The 18,879-nt window shown below is 32.3% G+C and overlaps 1 protein-coding gene across 3 annotated transcripts; it reads left to right on the top strand.

The window, feature by feature from the left end:
* Nucleotides 1-2,052: 2,052 nt before the first annotated feature.
* On the top strand, nucleotides 2,053-13,921 carry LOC148301777 (solute carrier family 66 member 3). Of its 3 annotated transcripts, XM_088272734.1 has the most exons (6): nucleotides 2,067-2,400; nucleotides 2,905-3,083; nucleotides 4,787-5,012; nucleotides 9,123-9,243; nucleotides 9,334-9,507; nucleotides 9,805-13,921. In XM_088272734.1, exons 2-5 carry the CDS (start codon nucleotides 2,929-2,931, stop codon nucleotides 9,462-9,464), a joined length of 633 nt encoding a protein of 210 aa, XP_088128860.1. In that variant the 5' UTR covers nucleotides 2,067-2,400; nucleotides 2,905-2,928; the 3' UTR covers nucleotides 9,465-9,507; nucleotides 9,805-13,921. The 3 variants fall into 3 exon arrangements, with proteins under 3 accessions (XP_088128859.1, XP_088128860.1, XP_088128857.1); XM_088272733.1 differs by having other exon boundaries at nucleotides 2,053-2,400; nucleotides 9,334-13,921; XM_088272731.1 differs by lacking the exon at nucleotides 2,067-2,400 and adding an exon at nucleotides 2,553-2,768 and having other exon boundaries at nucleotides 9,334-13,921.
* Nucleotides 13,922-18,879: the final 4,958 nt, after the last annotated feature.

The following is an 18,879-nucleotide window of genomic DNA, read 5'->3' as shown; positions in this document are numbered from 1 at the left end:
ATTGAGAATTTAAAAAAAGGTCATAATAATTCACCCTATAAATAGTTTATATTCTGTATTCAGTTTCAACCCAAAATAAATTATTATGGAACTTGCAAACCTATAAATACAAATATTTTATGATCAAGCTCGCTGTATTTCAGTAAAAATACTTTTTTTCTATTTTTATAACACGTCCCTTTTAAAATCGGCGTTCGCGTTGTACTCCAACGCCAATTAAACATTCTTTTGTTTGTATAAATACAACCGAAACCATTTATAAACCATTACAAAATAAGATCGTTATTTCAATCGGTATTTTTACATTTTAATTTAATTTGACATTTGTTTCAATTTATTTTTAAATGTAGGTACTAAGAACCAGTTGATTAATTTTACTTTACTTTTTGCCATGTTGGACCATTTTGTATACATTATTAATACACTTTTCTGTACCTACCGAAAAACTGTTTCCAGCATCTTCAGCCGTCGAAGCTTTTCTTTATTTAAAACTTATCTATTGTATCCAATCTACTCTTAATTTCATTTTTCTATCGAGTAGTTGTATTTCCATTGCCATGAATCGTCTTTTAATATTATTCGGATTCATATTCCAAACAATTGGTTGTGGTTTGGGCTCGACTGGGTTTGCTTACGAAAGAGAATCAGATCGGTTAGTCATTATTTTACTCTCAATTCATTATCTGAAATAAGAATTCATTAATAAGATATTTAATCAAAGGTAAGATCATTGAATAACCTGTAATACTTTATCATACCCTCGATTGTGACGTAAATATAATTTGATAATTTTGTGTGTGTGGATACAGCCGAATGTTCCGAACTGAGAAATAATGTTAGAAAAGCCAAATTTGAGACAATGTAAAGCGGTGTTCAATAATTACAACAAAACTGTTGTACTAGAAAAATGTTTCAAATCTTACCTACTGATAGTATAATCTACATCAGTAAGAAGAAAAAATTATAATTTTTTTAATTATATGTATTTCTATTTTATTTAAATTTGAAATAGGTTTAAGCAGTAAAAATCCTAGATTTAATATAAGTCAGCGCATTGAGTCCTTTTATAAATTATTGTTGATGGGATTCGATTATGTGTAAGAAAGAGAAAATAAATTAAAGAATACAAGTTTGTCTTTTAATTACACCTATATCGCTCTGTAGGAAAGTAGTATATAACATAAGTAACTAATTTGTATGTATGTACATAACGTATATCGAACAGCTGATAAGGTCAAGGTTTGTTATATCCTTGTTGATTCATACTTTTTTAATTGGAATTATAGAGTTCCTATTAAAAAATACTTTTTAAAAGAACGTAAAAATGGTAAAAACATAATTTTTGTTCCTTTTTTTAAAAATAAAATTATCGATATTTTCGTTTTTTGGGCACTTTTAGGCCTTTGATTATTAAGGTGAAGACTGACCGGAGCATTTCGTCGTAACGTAACACGTTACGATGCGAGCATTCAGGCAGTCAATACATCGAGCCGAGCGCTCCATCCACAGTTTCGAATGCTCGGTGATGCTCGCCACGAGCGATGTTACGACGTTATGTTACAACAAAATGCTCCGGTCAGTCTCCACCTCTTAAGGTGATCCTTCTGGTAAACTTTATTGTTTAAATAATTCGTGACTTAGTAGGCTAGACGCTCAATTGCAAAATTTGCAACGTTAGTACGATTCTGGCCAATTGCAAAAGGAATTCAAGAAATCTTTATTTTATTTTCTATAAGTTTATGTGTTTATGACGTATATTTTAATATCTACCTCCTCTATTTTACAAATAGACTAGCCTAAAAATACTTAGCATTTTTTTTTTAAATTGTAAGTTGCGTAAAGTCATGACAAACTTTTCGGATAGTTAGCCCATAATAACTAAAATATACGTAGTACAAGAAGTAAAATAATTACACTGATAATTCAAATTATTATATTTCTCTCGTTGAGAAATAAACTAAACGTGTGTGAAACGTTGGTAGGTAACAAGATACCTACTTAGAAGAATAAACTAAAATTTCTTGACCTGGCAACATCGCATTTGAAATTCGCGCGGTCTCTGTGTATTTGACACATTATAGACCGTAATGTCAAATCAGGCAAATAGACAAGAGTAATATTAAAAACGGAAATAATGGCCTCGATAAAGTTAATTAGTTCTTTCCTACAGTTCTCTCTGGTTCTGTGAGTGAATAATCATTGCTACTCAACTCAGACCTTCTGTTGACACTTCATATGGGCCAGCCAGTTCTACCGACAGCAGGATTCTAGGGTCAACAATATCTAGGCAGTCGTAATATATATGACCATACCTTGTAATTCTAGTGACCGAGTTCCGTTCGGTTGGTCTCGTAATACACTCGGAACATTGCCTTTATTGATCCAGAATCCTGAATTCAGGTAGGCATAATAAATGTACAATTTTCTATTGCGAACAAACAATTCTATTTCAACAAGTCTATTTATAATCGTCCGGGTAAAATATGAACATCCGGGCAATTCATGTCTGAAATTTTGTACTTTATGCCAAAATTACTATAATATTCAGGAGTATTGTTTGGGGGGATAGTTTTCTTCATAAATTTCCAGTGTTTATTTTAGATTATGCTCATGTGACATTAATTCCATCTAAGATGAATTGTTATTAGTCTATAATGCCCAACTCTCTCGTTTATGTTCTTTGTAATTAGTTGGTGGCCAATTGTGTTACCCCATTTTTAAAAAAATACAACACTTAATGTCATACGACGAATCAATAAAATTTGAAGGTAAAACATACATGATAGACATAATTTAAACCATTTCGCTACATTATGTCTTTTATAAAATTGGTCTAGTTTCATACAGTATGACTGACACCTGTTAACCATTGTTAAATTTTCTTATGTATTCACCTGTTTACAGAGCGCTATCCTAATTGAACCGAAAATGGCTGGGTTTTTTATACATGCTTTGTCAGATACATTAAGTATCATTACAATAGCATCATGTCTCGTGTTGAAAGTTCCCCAGATAATGAAACTGTATTCCATGAAATCTGCCGGAGGCATGAATCTAACGGGACTATCATTGGAACTTTTCAGGTAAATAAAACAAAACAAATTCGTTTTCACTGTCTCTGTACATTTTTTTTTGGACAATTATATATTCTTGGTAGATAGTTGGTGATACCTGATCAATTTTTAAAAAAGGGATCTGCCACTATTTAGTACTGGTTCAATAGGTTGATGTTTTCAAAACATGTAAAGTAAGTCCTCTACTTTCGTGATTTATTTGTTCCATAGGTTTTCGCATCAGTCAAAAAAAAATTGATCTTTTTGATAATGGTATGTATTAATATGCGCTAGTTTCAAAGGCAAATATTTCATAAAACGTTTCCATTTTTAGAAGCTATTATATAATCACATACGTACATAATTATTTCTGTAAACAAACTACTTATTACTTATTTATATTCCTTTATTTTTGGTAATTATCATAGATTGCATTGATACTGATTTTTTTTACGTAATCAATAGAGATGGGTCGAGTACAAGTTTTACTGAGTACGAGTATTACTCGGTTTGATGTTTGCCAAACGGAGTGCTCGACCGAATGATTCAGTTCAATCAATTAAATGCTTTTGCCTATTTTGCTGGACCCCAGATTTGGAATGAGACTATTTAAATCCAGATAAATGCGAATTGATTAGGATGATACTATGATTAGAATCCATTGAATGAAGCGACTTTACAGAGAATGCCAGCAGCAGTGAAGAAAACGAATCTCATTCTAACTTTAACCAACTAAGACAAAGATGCTCATGCATTATTTTGGAATTGCTTCGAAGAACTTGCTTCTACCCAGCTACCGGAGCGCGACGATCCTAAAAGCCCCATCACTCTAGAATTGGATCGATATGTAAATGATGGATTGTTGTCATGAGACAGAATTCCTTTCGAGGGGTGGGCAAGACATAAAACGTATTTTTATGTGCACCCACCTGCAAGCACCGTGCATAGCGAGCGTTTATTTTCAGAGTCAGGTAACGACTATGAAGAAAAAAAGAACAGTCTGTTACCAGAACCTGTGGAGAGTCTTGTATTCTTACATCACAACTTACCTTTGCTAAATTTTTAATATTAATTGTTTAAAGTAAATTTTAATAAATGCAACTTTTTAATCCTCCTGTTTTCATTATATTTCCCAAATTATTATATTACTTTAGTTAAACCGAGTATACTCGGCATTTGAACTGAGTTATTTGGCCTAGTATGAGTAGTAAAAAAACGCCGAGTACAGAGTGTTAACCAAGTACTCGGTCGTTTTTACCATTTTCATCTTGTATGGCATGTCTTCTTTTATTATCAAATTTACATTTGTTTGACATCTTGGAGTTATAGTTGGCTAGATGCTTGACTGTGAAACTGGCATCGTGGGTTCGATTCCCGCCAATTTCGAAAGATTTTTTCAATTGGTCTGGATGTTTGTGATATGTTTTTCACATTAACCTTCCCTATCATAAGTATCTCACCCACAGACTAGCCCATAAAGGCTTTGTGGGTTAGTTCTACTAAAAATTTAAAATGAAATTGTAAAAAAATGGAAAAATCATTTTTTTATCATTGTACAAATTCACGTAACTCAAAATCTCTTACGTAGAGGGCATACTGAATTTGGATAGTAAACAAAAATAATAATTGCCCATTCCTAATTGCTCACACTTGACAGATTTTCATTATCGAAAATGGATTTTTACTAAATTTGGGTTTTGACGATAAAATTGCAATTTATGTTTATTTTGCAGCTACTCTACAATGTTTCTTTATAACTACCGCATGGAATACAGTCTCCTTTCTTACTTGGAATATCCTATTATCCTTGTTCAAGAATGGGTCCTTATATTCCTGGTCCTGTTGTACAAGAACCTTTTGGGAGATGTAAAAATACTCTCTTGCATCGTGGGATACTTCCTTTTGGTGTTGGGATTCAGCTTCAAAATATTGCCAGTTTCTTATCTTTCGCTTATAATCGTAAGTATTTGGCCAGTAAATAATATCATGATCACTGAATCAGGTTATCACAAACAACACACCTCTTCCTAACTAAAACTATCTATGCCGTATTCCCAAGCATATTGTAATTTTTTCTTAAGTTTTATACTGTGAGGTCAAGGGATCTTGCATCCCTTATGTCACTGCAACCATATTAGTCTATTGTGACCTCCCTCTGTATCATAGCTCGCTTTCAAGACCTATGTGAGTCATGTAGCTCACCTCCTGTCTTGGTGGTAAGAGCTTCGCCTTTTCGGAGTCTATTAGTGGTCCTCTAAGGATGTGACTTTGTTTGCGAGCGAGTGTGTCACAGTTACAGAGAATGCGGGTTGATGTTTCAATATCCTCCATACAAAATTTGCAGAAAGGGGAGTCATGTAGTCCAATTTTTGACATGTGTTTCCTCAGTCTGCAGTGTCCTGTCAAGGTTCTGGTTGGGATCCTTTTTTACTCTTGTTAAGCTTTAGAGCTTCTGTGGTTCATATTGTAATATCTACAGAATTCATCTTTGATGAGATGTCAAAAAATAACATCTACATAAATAAAAATATAAATGTTAATTTGTTCAAAATCTCAAACCGATTGCTTTCAAATTTTGACAAAGTGTTGCGTTTTGCACATTTTATACACACATTTGACAGGTATGTATACCCGGGACAGAAAAAAATTACAAAAAGGACTTTACCACATTTTCTGAACATCAGTCACGATTTATTAAACATTGTACAAATAATATTATTATTTACATCACTTTTGTCATAAAAGGTTAATTTCTTAACTGATATATGCTAACTAACTAACTAACCATCATACCGCTTACCGCAGGGGTAGGCAGAGAGAATAGAAAGCCACACCACTCTGTCTTTGCAAACATTCTTCGCCTCTTCCACGTTCATGCATCTCCTCATACATACCCGCCTATTATTTTGACTCCTAACCTGACCACTTCAAGTACTTGATATACCTGATCATTCCAAGTTTTTTTCGGTCTTCCTCTGCCCCTTTTTCCAACTACATTCGCCTCATAAATTTGTTTTACCATTCTTTGCTCACTCATTCGTTCTGCATGTCCATACCATCTCAAGGCACCTTTCTTAATTTTATTGATTATTTCACCATTCGAATACATTTTGCTGCACATTCGTCTTAGAGATCGTGTTTCGATTGCGTTCGGTCTACTTTCATCCTTCTTTCGCCAACTCCATGCTTCACTTCAATATATTAGGGATAGGTTTTTATTTGCAATAACTGATTTCTGTGCATCATTCCCTCTGTTCCCGGCGTTCTCTCTCCTTTTTGTATCTTTATCAATATTTCCATCCCTAGAAAACATACTTCCCAAGTACACAAAATCAATGACCTGTTCCATAATTTCCCCATTTACCAAAATTTCACACCCAGATCTACATTCATCTCTTTCAAAAACCATAATTTTTTATTTGCCTTGTTGCAAGTGCTCTGCGAAATTATGAAAACCAAAATTTTATGTTGACTCATTTACTGTGCGATTTAAGTTGCAAATATAATGGCTAGATGGCAGCGCCCTCGCAAAGTGAAGTTTTGTGCGCTCACCTCACAAAACTTCACTTTGGTCAAGATATCTTTGACTCTATATCATCAAACTTAGAACAATTGAAAATATCATGGGAGCTATGTGTAGGAATTTGTAAAGACAGTGCTCCATCAACGGTAGGTTCATTGAAAGGATTTGCGACCTTTGTTTTGTGAACCTTGCCTTAGCATTGTGGATGAAGAAATGAGATTAGCTATACCGCTCACTCCTTTCAACAACGTCAAAAATTGTTAATTTTCAGTTGTGCATGTTTTCAGAATGCCCAAAAATTGTACTATATCCCAGCAAAAGCGGCATATTTTTGTCTTATTATTTACCCGCTACAGGGCAGAAAGTTTTTGCATTTTGAAGAAAAGGTATTGTTTTATAATTTTTTTTAATTTACTAAATATTTTTCAAATGAAGAAAAAACATTTAAGCCTTTCCTAAAAAGATCTGTTGCATAGTAAAAAGTTCAATAAGTAGCTTGATATTTATTTTCAATACATTTGATTATATTTTGAAATTTTTTTAATTTGATTATATTTTGAAAAATCAAAATTTTTTGATATTTGACGTTGTTGAAACGAGTGAGCGATATATCAAATATCAAACCTAATATCGCCTAATTCATAAAAGTGGCAAGCCCAGGTGTCGCATTAAATAATTTTCACAGCAAAAAGAGCTTCTTAATTGGAGTGTTTATGTTTTTATGTATTTTTTTAATTTATATAATTTTTAACTTGTCTGTAATAAAATAATCAGGTTTATTTTTAATAAAAACTATCATTGTTTGTTTTTTTGGATCCTTAGTTTTGCTGTACCGCATATTTTCCTTATGATCAAAAGTGCTCCCTGACTTTGAGAGTACCACTGCTCTAAAAGTTTGATATTAATATTTAATATATAAGTTAAAATGGAATTCTACAAATTAAACGCCAAATGTATGGATATTATTTGTATTGTAGGTACTGCGACTGTATTCCATTTGTATGGCTTAATACGTTTATATACATGGCTTTCTGTGAGCATAGAGCTCAGTGCCTTTGCATCTCTCTCAACCAATTAATTGAGAGTTATTTAATTAACCAGTTAATTGCTCTCTTTCATAATTCTTTATGGCGAAAAGAAAAACAAATGCCGTGAAATTTAATCATGAATATGTTAAAAAGTTGTGATTTCGAGATTTCTGAAATTTATATGCCGCAAGTATGTATTTATCATCAAATTTTTTATTCCAACTACTAATGCAAAATTTAGCTTTTCGCTCCTAAATGTCGAATGTTTCTTATTTTTAATAATAAAAATCTAATCCAAGCAGTAACATCTTTGTTTTGGCATGGCAAAAATTAGGCGCAATCAATGCATTGCATATGAAAGAAATCATTAATAACTTAAAAAAATTAATACAATATGGATGTTCAATATTGGCCATAATGGTGAACATTACATAAATGTATAAAGTTATCACTTAAGCTCGCTAAATGCCAGGTCGTAACCCCTAGGACGCTCAGACTTCCATCTTCTTTCATATATTAATGATGAAACCAGGGAGAGTAATATTAAATAAATATTAAAATAATAAAAATACTAATTTTTTTCACCCCCCCTCGAAATCGATCCCTGTACGTGATAACTAAATGTGCAAACCATTACACTATGGAGGTGGACTAAAACTTGTATAGGGTCCGCCATCTAAAGTTTTTTTTTTCAACTAGTGCTTATTTCGTGAATGGTAACACTTAGCTCATGTCTGATTTGACAGATAATTAGTTTTATCCTTCCGCTGAGCGAATATGGTTGTGTATACGCTTGAACAACGCTGGGAAATATTGCGACATTCGACTTACAGAAGATGCCGATTTTGCCAAAAAAATCATCTTTTCGGATGAAGCTCATTTTGATCTTGGCGGGTATGTAAACAAGCAAAATTGTCGTATTTGGGGCACAGAAAACCCGCACGCATACATTGAAAAGCCGGTACACCCAAAACGAGTCACTGTTTGGTGCGGATTTTGGTCCAGAGGCATAATTGGGCCATTTTTCTTTGAAAATGAGCAAGGAGTGGCCGTTAGTCAATGGCGATCGTTATCGGGCCATGTTGAACGGATTTTTGTTCACAAAAATTGAAGAGGAGGATATTGGCAACATTTGGTTTCAACAGGACGGCGCTACGTGCCACACAGCCGAAGCTACACTCGATGTTTTGCGCCCCATTTTCAAAAAAAAAATGTTATTTGGCGGACCCTTTATTAACACCATGCATTTTTACTCTGTCCTTTGTGTAATTTATAAAAAAGAAGCATTCTTTCAAAATTGTATCCTTGGAAGGCGTGGATAGAATTATTTAGCATACACTGTGTACTATTTTTTGAATTTGCATCTTTTTTACAACTCTTTTGTTTGTTAATGTGGTGTAATTTTTTTATTTCTTTCAACTTTGTTGCCCCCTTTTGACATAAATCACTTTATGCGCTCCATAATAACGTAATAAAATGATTTATGGCAATATTTTGATATTTTCTATATGATTTCAGCCATTCTGTACTCCCATTAGTGCAAGCAGTAAGCTAGTCTTCCTATATGAGATAGTAAAGACTCAAAATTCGCAAGCAGTGTCACTTTTGACATGGTTCATTTCAGCTTTCACCAATGCAAGTGAGTTAACGTTTTTTTTTAAACCATTTAAACCTTTTATTTAAAACCAATTTCCCAACTATATTTCTTATCCATAAATTCTTTTTTCAGCTCGGATTTTCACCATCTCTTTAGATTCTGGTGACTTTAACCTGTTGATGAACTTTGGGATGTCAACATTTCTCAGCTCTTGTATTCTGACTTCTGCTTGGTTCTTCAAAGTTAATACAAAACTGGAATGATGGTTCCAGATTTTGTTTTAATGAGACGTCGGACAGTATGCATGTATTAATTTTTAATTATTTAGAAAACCGGTGTTTATTTTTCATAATTATTATTTCCACCACCTTTCAATTTGTAATTTATCATTTATTCTATAATTAGAAGATTGTTTTTTTAATTTGATTAAAAAAACACATTTTTTTTGTAAGAAATTAATATAAAAGTGTAAAAAAACTTTTTTTTTTCTACAATTTTGTGTTTTTAAGAAATGTAGATTAAAAAGTCGTAATGCATATTAATTATTTTTTTCATAAAAAGAACAACAAATGATATTCAATGTGATTTCAATTGGCATAAAAGGTATATTTAAAAGTGGACTGGGATGAGAGGTGTGAAGGAGCTGTTTCGTGCTGCCCAGGACAGACAACGTTCCTCCCAAGTGATCCGTCAACATCAGGGGGACCCAGTAGGACACATGAAAAAAATTAAAGGTACTTCCACCGTCCCGTACAACATAAATCCCTGCAAGCCATGGTAAAATAATACAATTGTGAAGGTCCTCACCAAAACGTTACATTTCCATTATAAATGATTTTAGGTAATCAGGAATTGTAGCTTGTAAAATTGGTACGTTTTGTAATGATTTCATATTGAATTTATTATTAGATTAAAACCAATATTTTTAGCTTTTCCACTTTTTTATTTGACCAGCGACCGGGTTTCGTCGTTACCGACATCATCAGACTGGTGATGTCGATGATGTCGGTAACGATAAAAAAAAATAAATAAAAATAAAAATAATTGACCAGTCTGATGATGTCGGTAACGACGAAACCCGGTCGCTGGTCAAATAAAAAAGTGGAAAAGCTAAAAATATTGGTTTTAATCTAATAATAAATTAAAAATGCAATTCCATCACGAAGTGTCAGTGGATAATATGATTTCATATTGGTTTAGCGCAGGATTGGTCACGTTTTATCGCAACTTTAATTAATATTTCAATAGAATAGAGTAAACAGAACAGATTTGCATTTAAAACATTTTTTTATGCAATATTGGAAAAGTAACTTTTTGGTTAGGACCTCCACAGTTGTAATTAATTATATTATATACATTTACACTGAGAAGAGTTGTACTCATGTATACTCATTTATTTGAGCTCAACACGTTTCATTGCTACCTTTTATTTATAATCTCCACCCATTGTATTATAAACCAACATAGTATTAATTATTATATAATATAATGTATTTAAGTCTTGATGCCGTAAGATTAAGCATTTTATCAAAGAAATATAACCAAAGAGAAGCTATTTTAAAATATTAATAGACACTTAAAAATACTTAAGAGGCTAAATATCCAAAGTAATTTTTATAAATTTAAAAATAAAAGATATCCCAAAAAGTGAAGAAGTTATTTGGGTGTGAATATGGAAGTCTACATAGTGACAGGACTTAAAACCTGTCATCGGCTTGCTTATGTAAGTGTCATTTAATTCATCTACACACAAATTGACAACCTTAACTTTAATTTCGGAGTTAAGTTGTCAATTTATTATAATGTTTACTTGATTCAATTGTACATTTCCATTTCCATTGTGTAACATGTAATAGGAACTAATTTATGACTTATTAAATACTAATTATCTTTCACAAACTATCCATGTACATATATATGTAGATATAAAACTTAGATGTTCAATCTTTCAAAAAGTTAATGGTTCATCAAACTATCATTAAGTAAACCAAAGAAAAAACTATATTATATGTTTAAAATTCTCCTTTCCCAAGTAAATATGAGAGTTATTTATTGAGAACTTGTTGCACTCTTCTAATTGTATAGTTGTGATAAATATTACTTATTTGGTAATATATCACATTTGCCACTTTGTAACTAAGCCAGTTGAATGTCCTAATTAATTAAGCCTTCACTTTATATATAGCATTCATACAACCTAATTTGATTTCTTAACAAGTCACTCTTTATATATATATCACTCAATAGATGTTAAATACATATCAATGTATTACATATGTATTGCGTTCATTTTGACTAGCACTTAAGAACACCATTATAATTTAGGCTGCTCCCACAAAGCCCTTAATTTTTTTTACATTGAGTGTTAAAATGGCGACACACCTTAGAACACTGCAAGAACCTTAGATTCAATTCTCTCACAACTTTAAAACTATTAGTTTTCAGCTTGACACCTTAACAACCAGTCTCGCGTATGCGTGGAAATTTGAGCTGACCGCTAAAAACTGGTCCCGCATTATCGCGGGTTTATAAGTAGTCTAACTCAATAACACCTATTGAGTAAATCAAGACATTTGTCCATTGGAAAATAAATTCACGCTACTTAAAAAGGCTCACGTCACAGCTACGAGTTGATTTCATGAATATTTGTATCTCATTTCTAAAATTTTATGACTGAAATTTTACCTGGATTCGTCCCTTTTCAAATCTTGTCTTTAGTGTCTGTGATATTTTTTACAGCCGAAATTTTTCGGATATTTTTTCAGAAGATCCTAGTGATATTGAAAGAAGTGACAGTGAAGTCGATAGTGATTCCGATAATGGTTCTGAAATAATTGGAGAACCTATAAGAGGTCCTCGGGTTATGCGAATAGTTTTGTGTGATTCTGACGGGGATGTTGATGATATGGACTGATCAGACACTGCCACGAAACAATCAAAGCTTTTGTGGATTCCTTGAGTTCCACAAAATTCCAGAAAACTCTGAAAATGTAGATGGTTTTGCCTCTATGTTTATTTCAGATGCATTTTTGGAGAAAATTGCCGATGCGTGCGGTTATAGGCGTATATCTCATACATTTGCATGTGGTCGTTAAGGTGTTAAGATTGTCTCTATCGTGAACTACTTTTATCTCGCTTAGCATCCAGTCATTTTTATATTTATATACACCAATTTTGTATTGTATAAGAAGCAAGATGTATTTGATAAATAGTGACATAATATACAATAAGTATAAATATCTAATTTGCGCTAATGGTACCTGTCAATCTAGTGCTAATGTTTAACTTCTACAATAATACTTGTGTTGCCAGCATATAACTATAAGATCAAATAATATTGTTCTAAATTGCTAAAGTAGATTAGATTATTGCAAGCTGATTTATATGTCATTGATGTCTGTTAAGATACTAAAATCGGTGTTTGTAATGTTTTAGACATGTCATCATTCTTCTTAAATGGTGTATATTTAAGGGAGTAAATGTTATCTCTACTGGTTTTTTGCTTTTGCGCACTAATTAGCATTTGACTGGGATATTGATACAAGAGAGAATTGGATGACAATGCTGGCTCTAATGGAAGTAATCCGAAAATCAATTCAATTTAAACTAATTCAGTCAACCCAAACCAACCATAAATCTCTGAAACAAAAATTAACCTGGAAAAATAGCATTGTCAAATTAATTTACAAACTCTCATTTTACATGTATAGTATATTAACCAAATAGAGTAGTTAAATTATTGACTTAGAAATACTTATTTTAAATATTCCTCTTTAAGGGTAGGACATGGAGTAATGATCCGTTTTTTTTTTTTAATGGATCTTTTACTGTGTATGTAATAAGAATACAAACATATTTCAGTTTCAAATATTAATTGATTATTTAGATTAATTACTTGCTATACACATTTTGCTCACTCCTTTCAAGAACGTCACAAATCAAAAAACTTGATTTTTCAGGATATCGTTTTTAAAGTTTAAAAATAAAATACAAATTATTAAAAATAAATATCAAGCCACTTATTAAACTTTTTACTGTGTAACAGATCTTTTTAGATAAAACCTGAAGGTTTTTTCTCAATTAATTTTTTTTTAGTATATTTAAAAAAATAGTTAAACAATACCTTTTGTTCAAAATGCCAAAACAACACTTTCTGCAATGTACAGGGTAAATATTAAGTTAAAAATATGCCTCTTTTGCTGGGATATAGTACATTTTCAGAGCATTCCGAAAACATGCACAACTGAAAATTGACGATTTTTTATTTATGACGTTTTTGAAAGGAGTGAGCAATTTAATGTAGGTATTATATACATTGGTTTTGATGAACACATAAATTTTAACAAAAATAATCAGAAAATTTCATCCCGCAAACATCTGTCATTAAACATGTTATTATTCCGTTCAAAAATAGTTACAGTATTGTGACTGAGTATATTTTTGTCAATGTTTTTAGGAGTATTATTATATTTAAAAACATAATAACTTATTTCATGTTAAAAATTCAACAAAAATATTGTGTATTGTTAATTCAATTGTCTTCATAAAGATGAGATAATTTCTCCAAATTTGTGTTTGTTCTAATAGTCAACGTGCATATAAATATGGAAGCATGATATAAATATTCTTAAAAAAAATTGTTCAATATATTCATGTATTTATAGAAAGAAATATGTATGCGTGTTATTTACTGTATTAATGTGTTAATAAAGATATACAAAAAATACATATATTTTTATTTTATTTTGTTTAAAAAAGAGAAAGATTTGTGTTTTTATTATTTACACAAATATTTCTGTGAGCCTAAGCGTCTCATTATCAGAAATAGGTATCAAATTGTAGTAGAGTGGGTTCGAACCGAGAAATTCTGACTTAAGAGTCCGCCACACTAACCACGGGACCAAACCCGACACAACTTGATTTCTGGTCTCCATTATTCACTTTAAATAGTACAAGAGGGTATTCAGTTGACAAAAATTGATGAGGGAATGGGACACAAGGATCTATCGTATTTGGTGGTGTCTTATTTGGGAAATGCGACAAAACGAAAAAGACAAATAATTGAGCCATGTGATGGACCTTCATTGATGGATATAAACTAAATATGCTATTAATCCTTGTACACAATAGGCAAGGAAAATATTCTAAGGCAACTAACAAATATATATATATATATATATATATATATATATATATATATATATATATATATATATATATATATATATATATATATATATATATATATATATATATATATATATATATATATATATATATATATATATATATATATATATATATATATATATATATATAAAACAAAAAAAACAGATATATATGTATATACTCTAATGATACATCTTCATACCCTTATCCGCACCCAATGGTGCATAGGGCACTGCATCACATTAACGCAGTGTTATCTTGATCGTTAACTCATGAAGGAAAGGTGATCAGCCCTCCGCTTTAGATACCAGTCCAGGGTAATATTGAATAAATATTTGTGTTAAAAAAATCACTTATATTTATTTGACCCCCCTGGGAATCGAACCCGGGACTTTCAGGACGGTAGCCGAGCGTGCTGACCGTAACACTACGGAGGCGGACAATAATAATACAAATATAATAAAATCTAGTATGTATAATAAAATATACCCTAAAACTGCAGAAGGAATAAAAAAATCATATTTTGTTCATCCCATATTCCTGCCACAATGTTTAAATGTTATAGCTGCTGTGCTTTCTGGAAATTTAATAAAAATATTATTTCCAAAAAATAATAATATTTTTAATAAATTTAAGAGAGAGATAGAGCATAGAGTTGGAAAAAGAAAGATAAATTAGTCGAAAAACTACTCGTATCTTTCTTGCCCGGGAGTCGTCTACCATAGGGTTGGCCGTACAGTGCGATGTGGGAGAGTCTGGGATGGTTCCATTCTCCTCACATGCGCATACCATTGTCTCCTTCGTTGCCTTCCCACCTAACGACATCTTCGATTTCCCTGATCCTGGCGTTTCTCGTTCTATCTCGAAGACTCTTGCCCGATATGCTTCTTAGTCTTCATTTCTGACTTTCTAAGCGTGACCCACCAAAAGATGGGTCGATATCTGGATAGACCCACCACAGATGGGTTGATAGCTGGGAATTGACATCGCAGGAGGCTAATCCCTCTTAAAAACAGGCCACAAGGCCTACAAGATGAAGAAAAAGAAGAAGATCTTTCTTGCGTTGTACCCAGCCTCGGACTGAAATTACATTAAAAAGATGACGCATAAACTACGCAGTATAGATAACTAACCTCATTACTTTTCGGTAAAATACAAATATAAAAATTTGACTGATAAAACGGTATTGAGGACGTCCAGAGAAAACTCTTTAAAACCGGTTTTAAAATGCCAAACCGTTAGAAATAAATGTCTAAAAAGGGTAAAGTTATCCACACTACGTAATTGAAACGTTATCATTCGCACGGAATCGATGCCCTGGTCTGGGATTCCATACGGAATTTAACACGTTTACTAAGTACGTAATGGTAATAATTTGAATCTTTTATTAAGTGAGAAAATTCGTAAAAATCTAAAATGTTATTAGAATAAAACCAATATTTTTAGCTTTTCCACTTTATTTTCATTTGACCAGCGACCGGGTTTCGTCGTTACCGACATCATCAGACTGGTGGGAGGCCATACAAATTGTTATGTTATATATAAAACAAGGCAGGAGTTGATAACCATGATTTGATATAATTTTATTGAGAAATTAATTTAATTTGAGTGAATTTAAGTATTGTATGATATTAAAAATATTTTTATAAAGGTTTTTTTGTACTGAGAGCACGATTTTATATAAAGTTATAATAGATTAATTAAACTATAGATTAATTAAACTATTATAACTTTATATAAAATCGTGCTCTCAATACAAAAAAACCTTTATAAAAACTATTTTTCATATCATACTATACTTAAATTCACTCAAATTAAATTAATTTCTCAATAAAATTATATCAAATCATGGTTATCAACTCCTGCCTTGTTTTATATATAACATAACAATTTGTATAGCCTCCCACCAGTCTGATGATGTCGGTAACGACGAAACCCGGTCGCTGGTCAAATAAAAATAAAGTGGAAAAGCTAAAAATATTGGTTTTAATCTAATAATATATTAAAAATGCAATTCCATCACGAAGTGTCAGTGGATAATATAAATCTCGTAAAAATCTGTAATTTAACACTTACCGACAATACGGACTCTTAAACCGGCTGTCGATCCGATTGTTAGACAGGTAAAGACATTGAATAGAGTTTATATAATCTACACTGCATAGTTAAAAATTTGATAGACATAGAAAGGAGAGTGAATGCTGGGAACAGAGTGAATGGTGCACTAAAATCAGTTTTAGCAAATAAAAATCTATCAGCGGAAGCTAAACTGGCAGTACACAATGGAGTTCTGGTTCCAGCCCTTATGTATGGAAGCGAAGCATGGAGTTGGCAAAAGAAGGATGAAAGCAGACTGAATGCAGTCGAAATGCGATCCCTCAGACGAATGCGTGGCAAAACGATGTTTGATAGATGTTCGAATGATGATTTAAGGAAAGAATGTAAGGCTGAGATAAGCTTTATCGATAAAATTAAGAAAGGTGTGTTGAGATGGTTTGGACATGTGGAGCGTATGAGTGAAGAAAGAACGGTTAAACAAATTTATGAGGCGAATGTAGTTGGAAAAAGAAGCAGAGGACGACCGAGGAAAACTTGGCACAATCAGGTATGTCAAATACTTGAAAGCGGCCGGGTCAGGAGTCGTAATAATCGTCGGGTATGTATCAGGAGATGCATGAATGTAGAAGAGGCAAAGAATGTTTGCAAAGACAGAGTGGTGTGGCGTTCGATTCTCTCTGATGATGATGGCGTGATGGTTAGTAGTTAAAACGTTAGCTTTTATATGAAATCACAGCCTTGAGAGACACTCATTTAAAACATAATACTTAAAAATGTTATACTTACTACACACATGCATCGAATCAAGCATCCCATATTCTTAGAATCAGGGTTGTAAAAATATATTTAAATAATATTTTTAATGTTCGCCTCCACAGTGTAGCGGTTGTCGTGTTCGGCTACTGTGTAGAAGCCCCCGGGTTCAATTGCAGGGAGGTCAAAATAAAAGTAATTTTAGTAATAATCTTGGATAATTTATGTAACGCCATTTTCGTAAAATACTATTTCAAGGGCGCTTATACAGGTATGGATTATGATATGAATGTGAAAGTGATAAATAAATAAAAATATTAAAGAGAAACGTCATTCCCCGCCTTAAGACTCACAGAAATAATATGAAATTGTAATTTTTTTATTCAAGTATTTTTGGAAATAATTAAAACACAAGTATTTCTTTTTTAATTAATAAAAATAATAATAAATAATAATAATAAAAAAACAATAATAAATCAGAAATTTATTCCTTACAGTGCTCATCGTGTCCCAGCCTTTATAAGTATAGGAAAAGCATCTAGAAATTTTAACATCCGATGTAAAAAGCATACAAGATGTCTAAATAATACTAATTATTCTGAATTTGTCAATCACCTAATAGAAAATAATCACTCATTTGATAAAAATAAAGGTCTAAAGATATTACACACATGCAACAGTAAACTTAAATTAAATTACAAAATCAAAAATGAAGAAGAATATGAAAGTCTGGGCATATACGGGGCTGACGACCGTCATAGGCTGGTTTAAGTGATCACTTTACACACGTGTAACATTCACCAATTCCACCCATTATTGACAACCATACTACTCAAATTCTTGGAAGTTCTTGAAAATTCTTGAAAACAATTCCTGTAATTGGAGATAATCCAGATTTTTTAAACAAGTATTTGGACACACTCAAAATATTGTGAACTAATAAATTACTAATAAATACACAAGTACCTAAACGTTTTTTCTAAAAGTCCGTTATTAAATATGTTTCCAATCACTCAACATCCGTGATCCCTTTTGACTGTGACTGCTAATCAAAACAAAAAAATAAAGCCAGTTGAGATCTACCCAAGCTCCTTTGCGTACCTCCAAAATATTTTGAATTTTGTTAATTAGATGTTTGTTTGTTTAATGTTTAAAGTGTTTTAATATTAATCAGTCTTGATAAAGAAGCGGTTAGCTTCGAAACCGGTAGACATTAAAATTAAGTTATAACAAAACATTTACGGTGATTTTAAAAGAAAGTTAAATTTTAACTAACTAACTAACTAACCATCACGCCGCTTCCCCATAGGGGTAGGCAGAGAGAATCGAACGCCACACCACTCTGTCTTTGAAAACGTTATTCGCCTCTTCTACATTAATGCATCTCCTCATACATACCCGACGATTATTACTACTCCTGACCCGGCCACTTTCAAGTATTTGACATACCTGATTGTGCCAGGTTTTCCTCGGTCTTCCTCTGCTTCTTTTTCCAACTATTGTACATTCGCCTCATAAATTTGTTTAACCGTTCTTTCCTCACTTATACGTTCCACATGTCCAAACCATAAAAAAATTAAAGTTAAATTTTAGTTATAAAAAAATAAGATTTGTGGCATCCTTGCTGTCGGGTGGTGCAAATGACAACACATGGCACACACTCGGGCGGCTCGGAAGGCGCCGCGAGCGGATCTCCCG

Source organism: Brachycentrus maculatus, unplaced genomic scaffold (genome assembly GCF_059751285.1).
Source record: "Brachycentrus maculatus isolate JH-2025_06_01 unplaced genomic scaffold, ASM5975128v1 h1tg000518l, whole genome shotgun sequence".
Lineage (NCBI taxonomy): Eukaryota > Metazoa > Arthropoda > Insecta > Trichoptera > Brachycentridae > Brachycentrus > Brachycentrus maculatus.
This window is presented reverse-complemented; position numbering and strand designations above follow the sequence as displayed.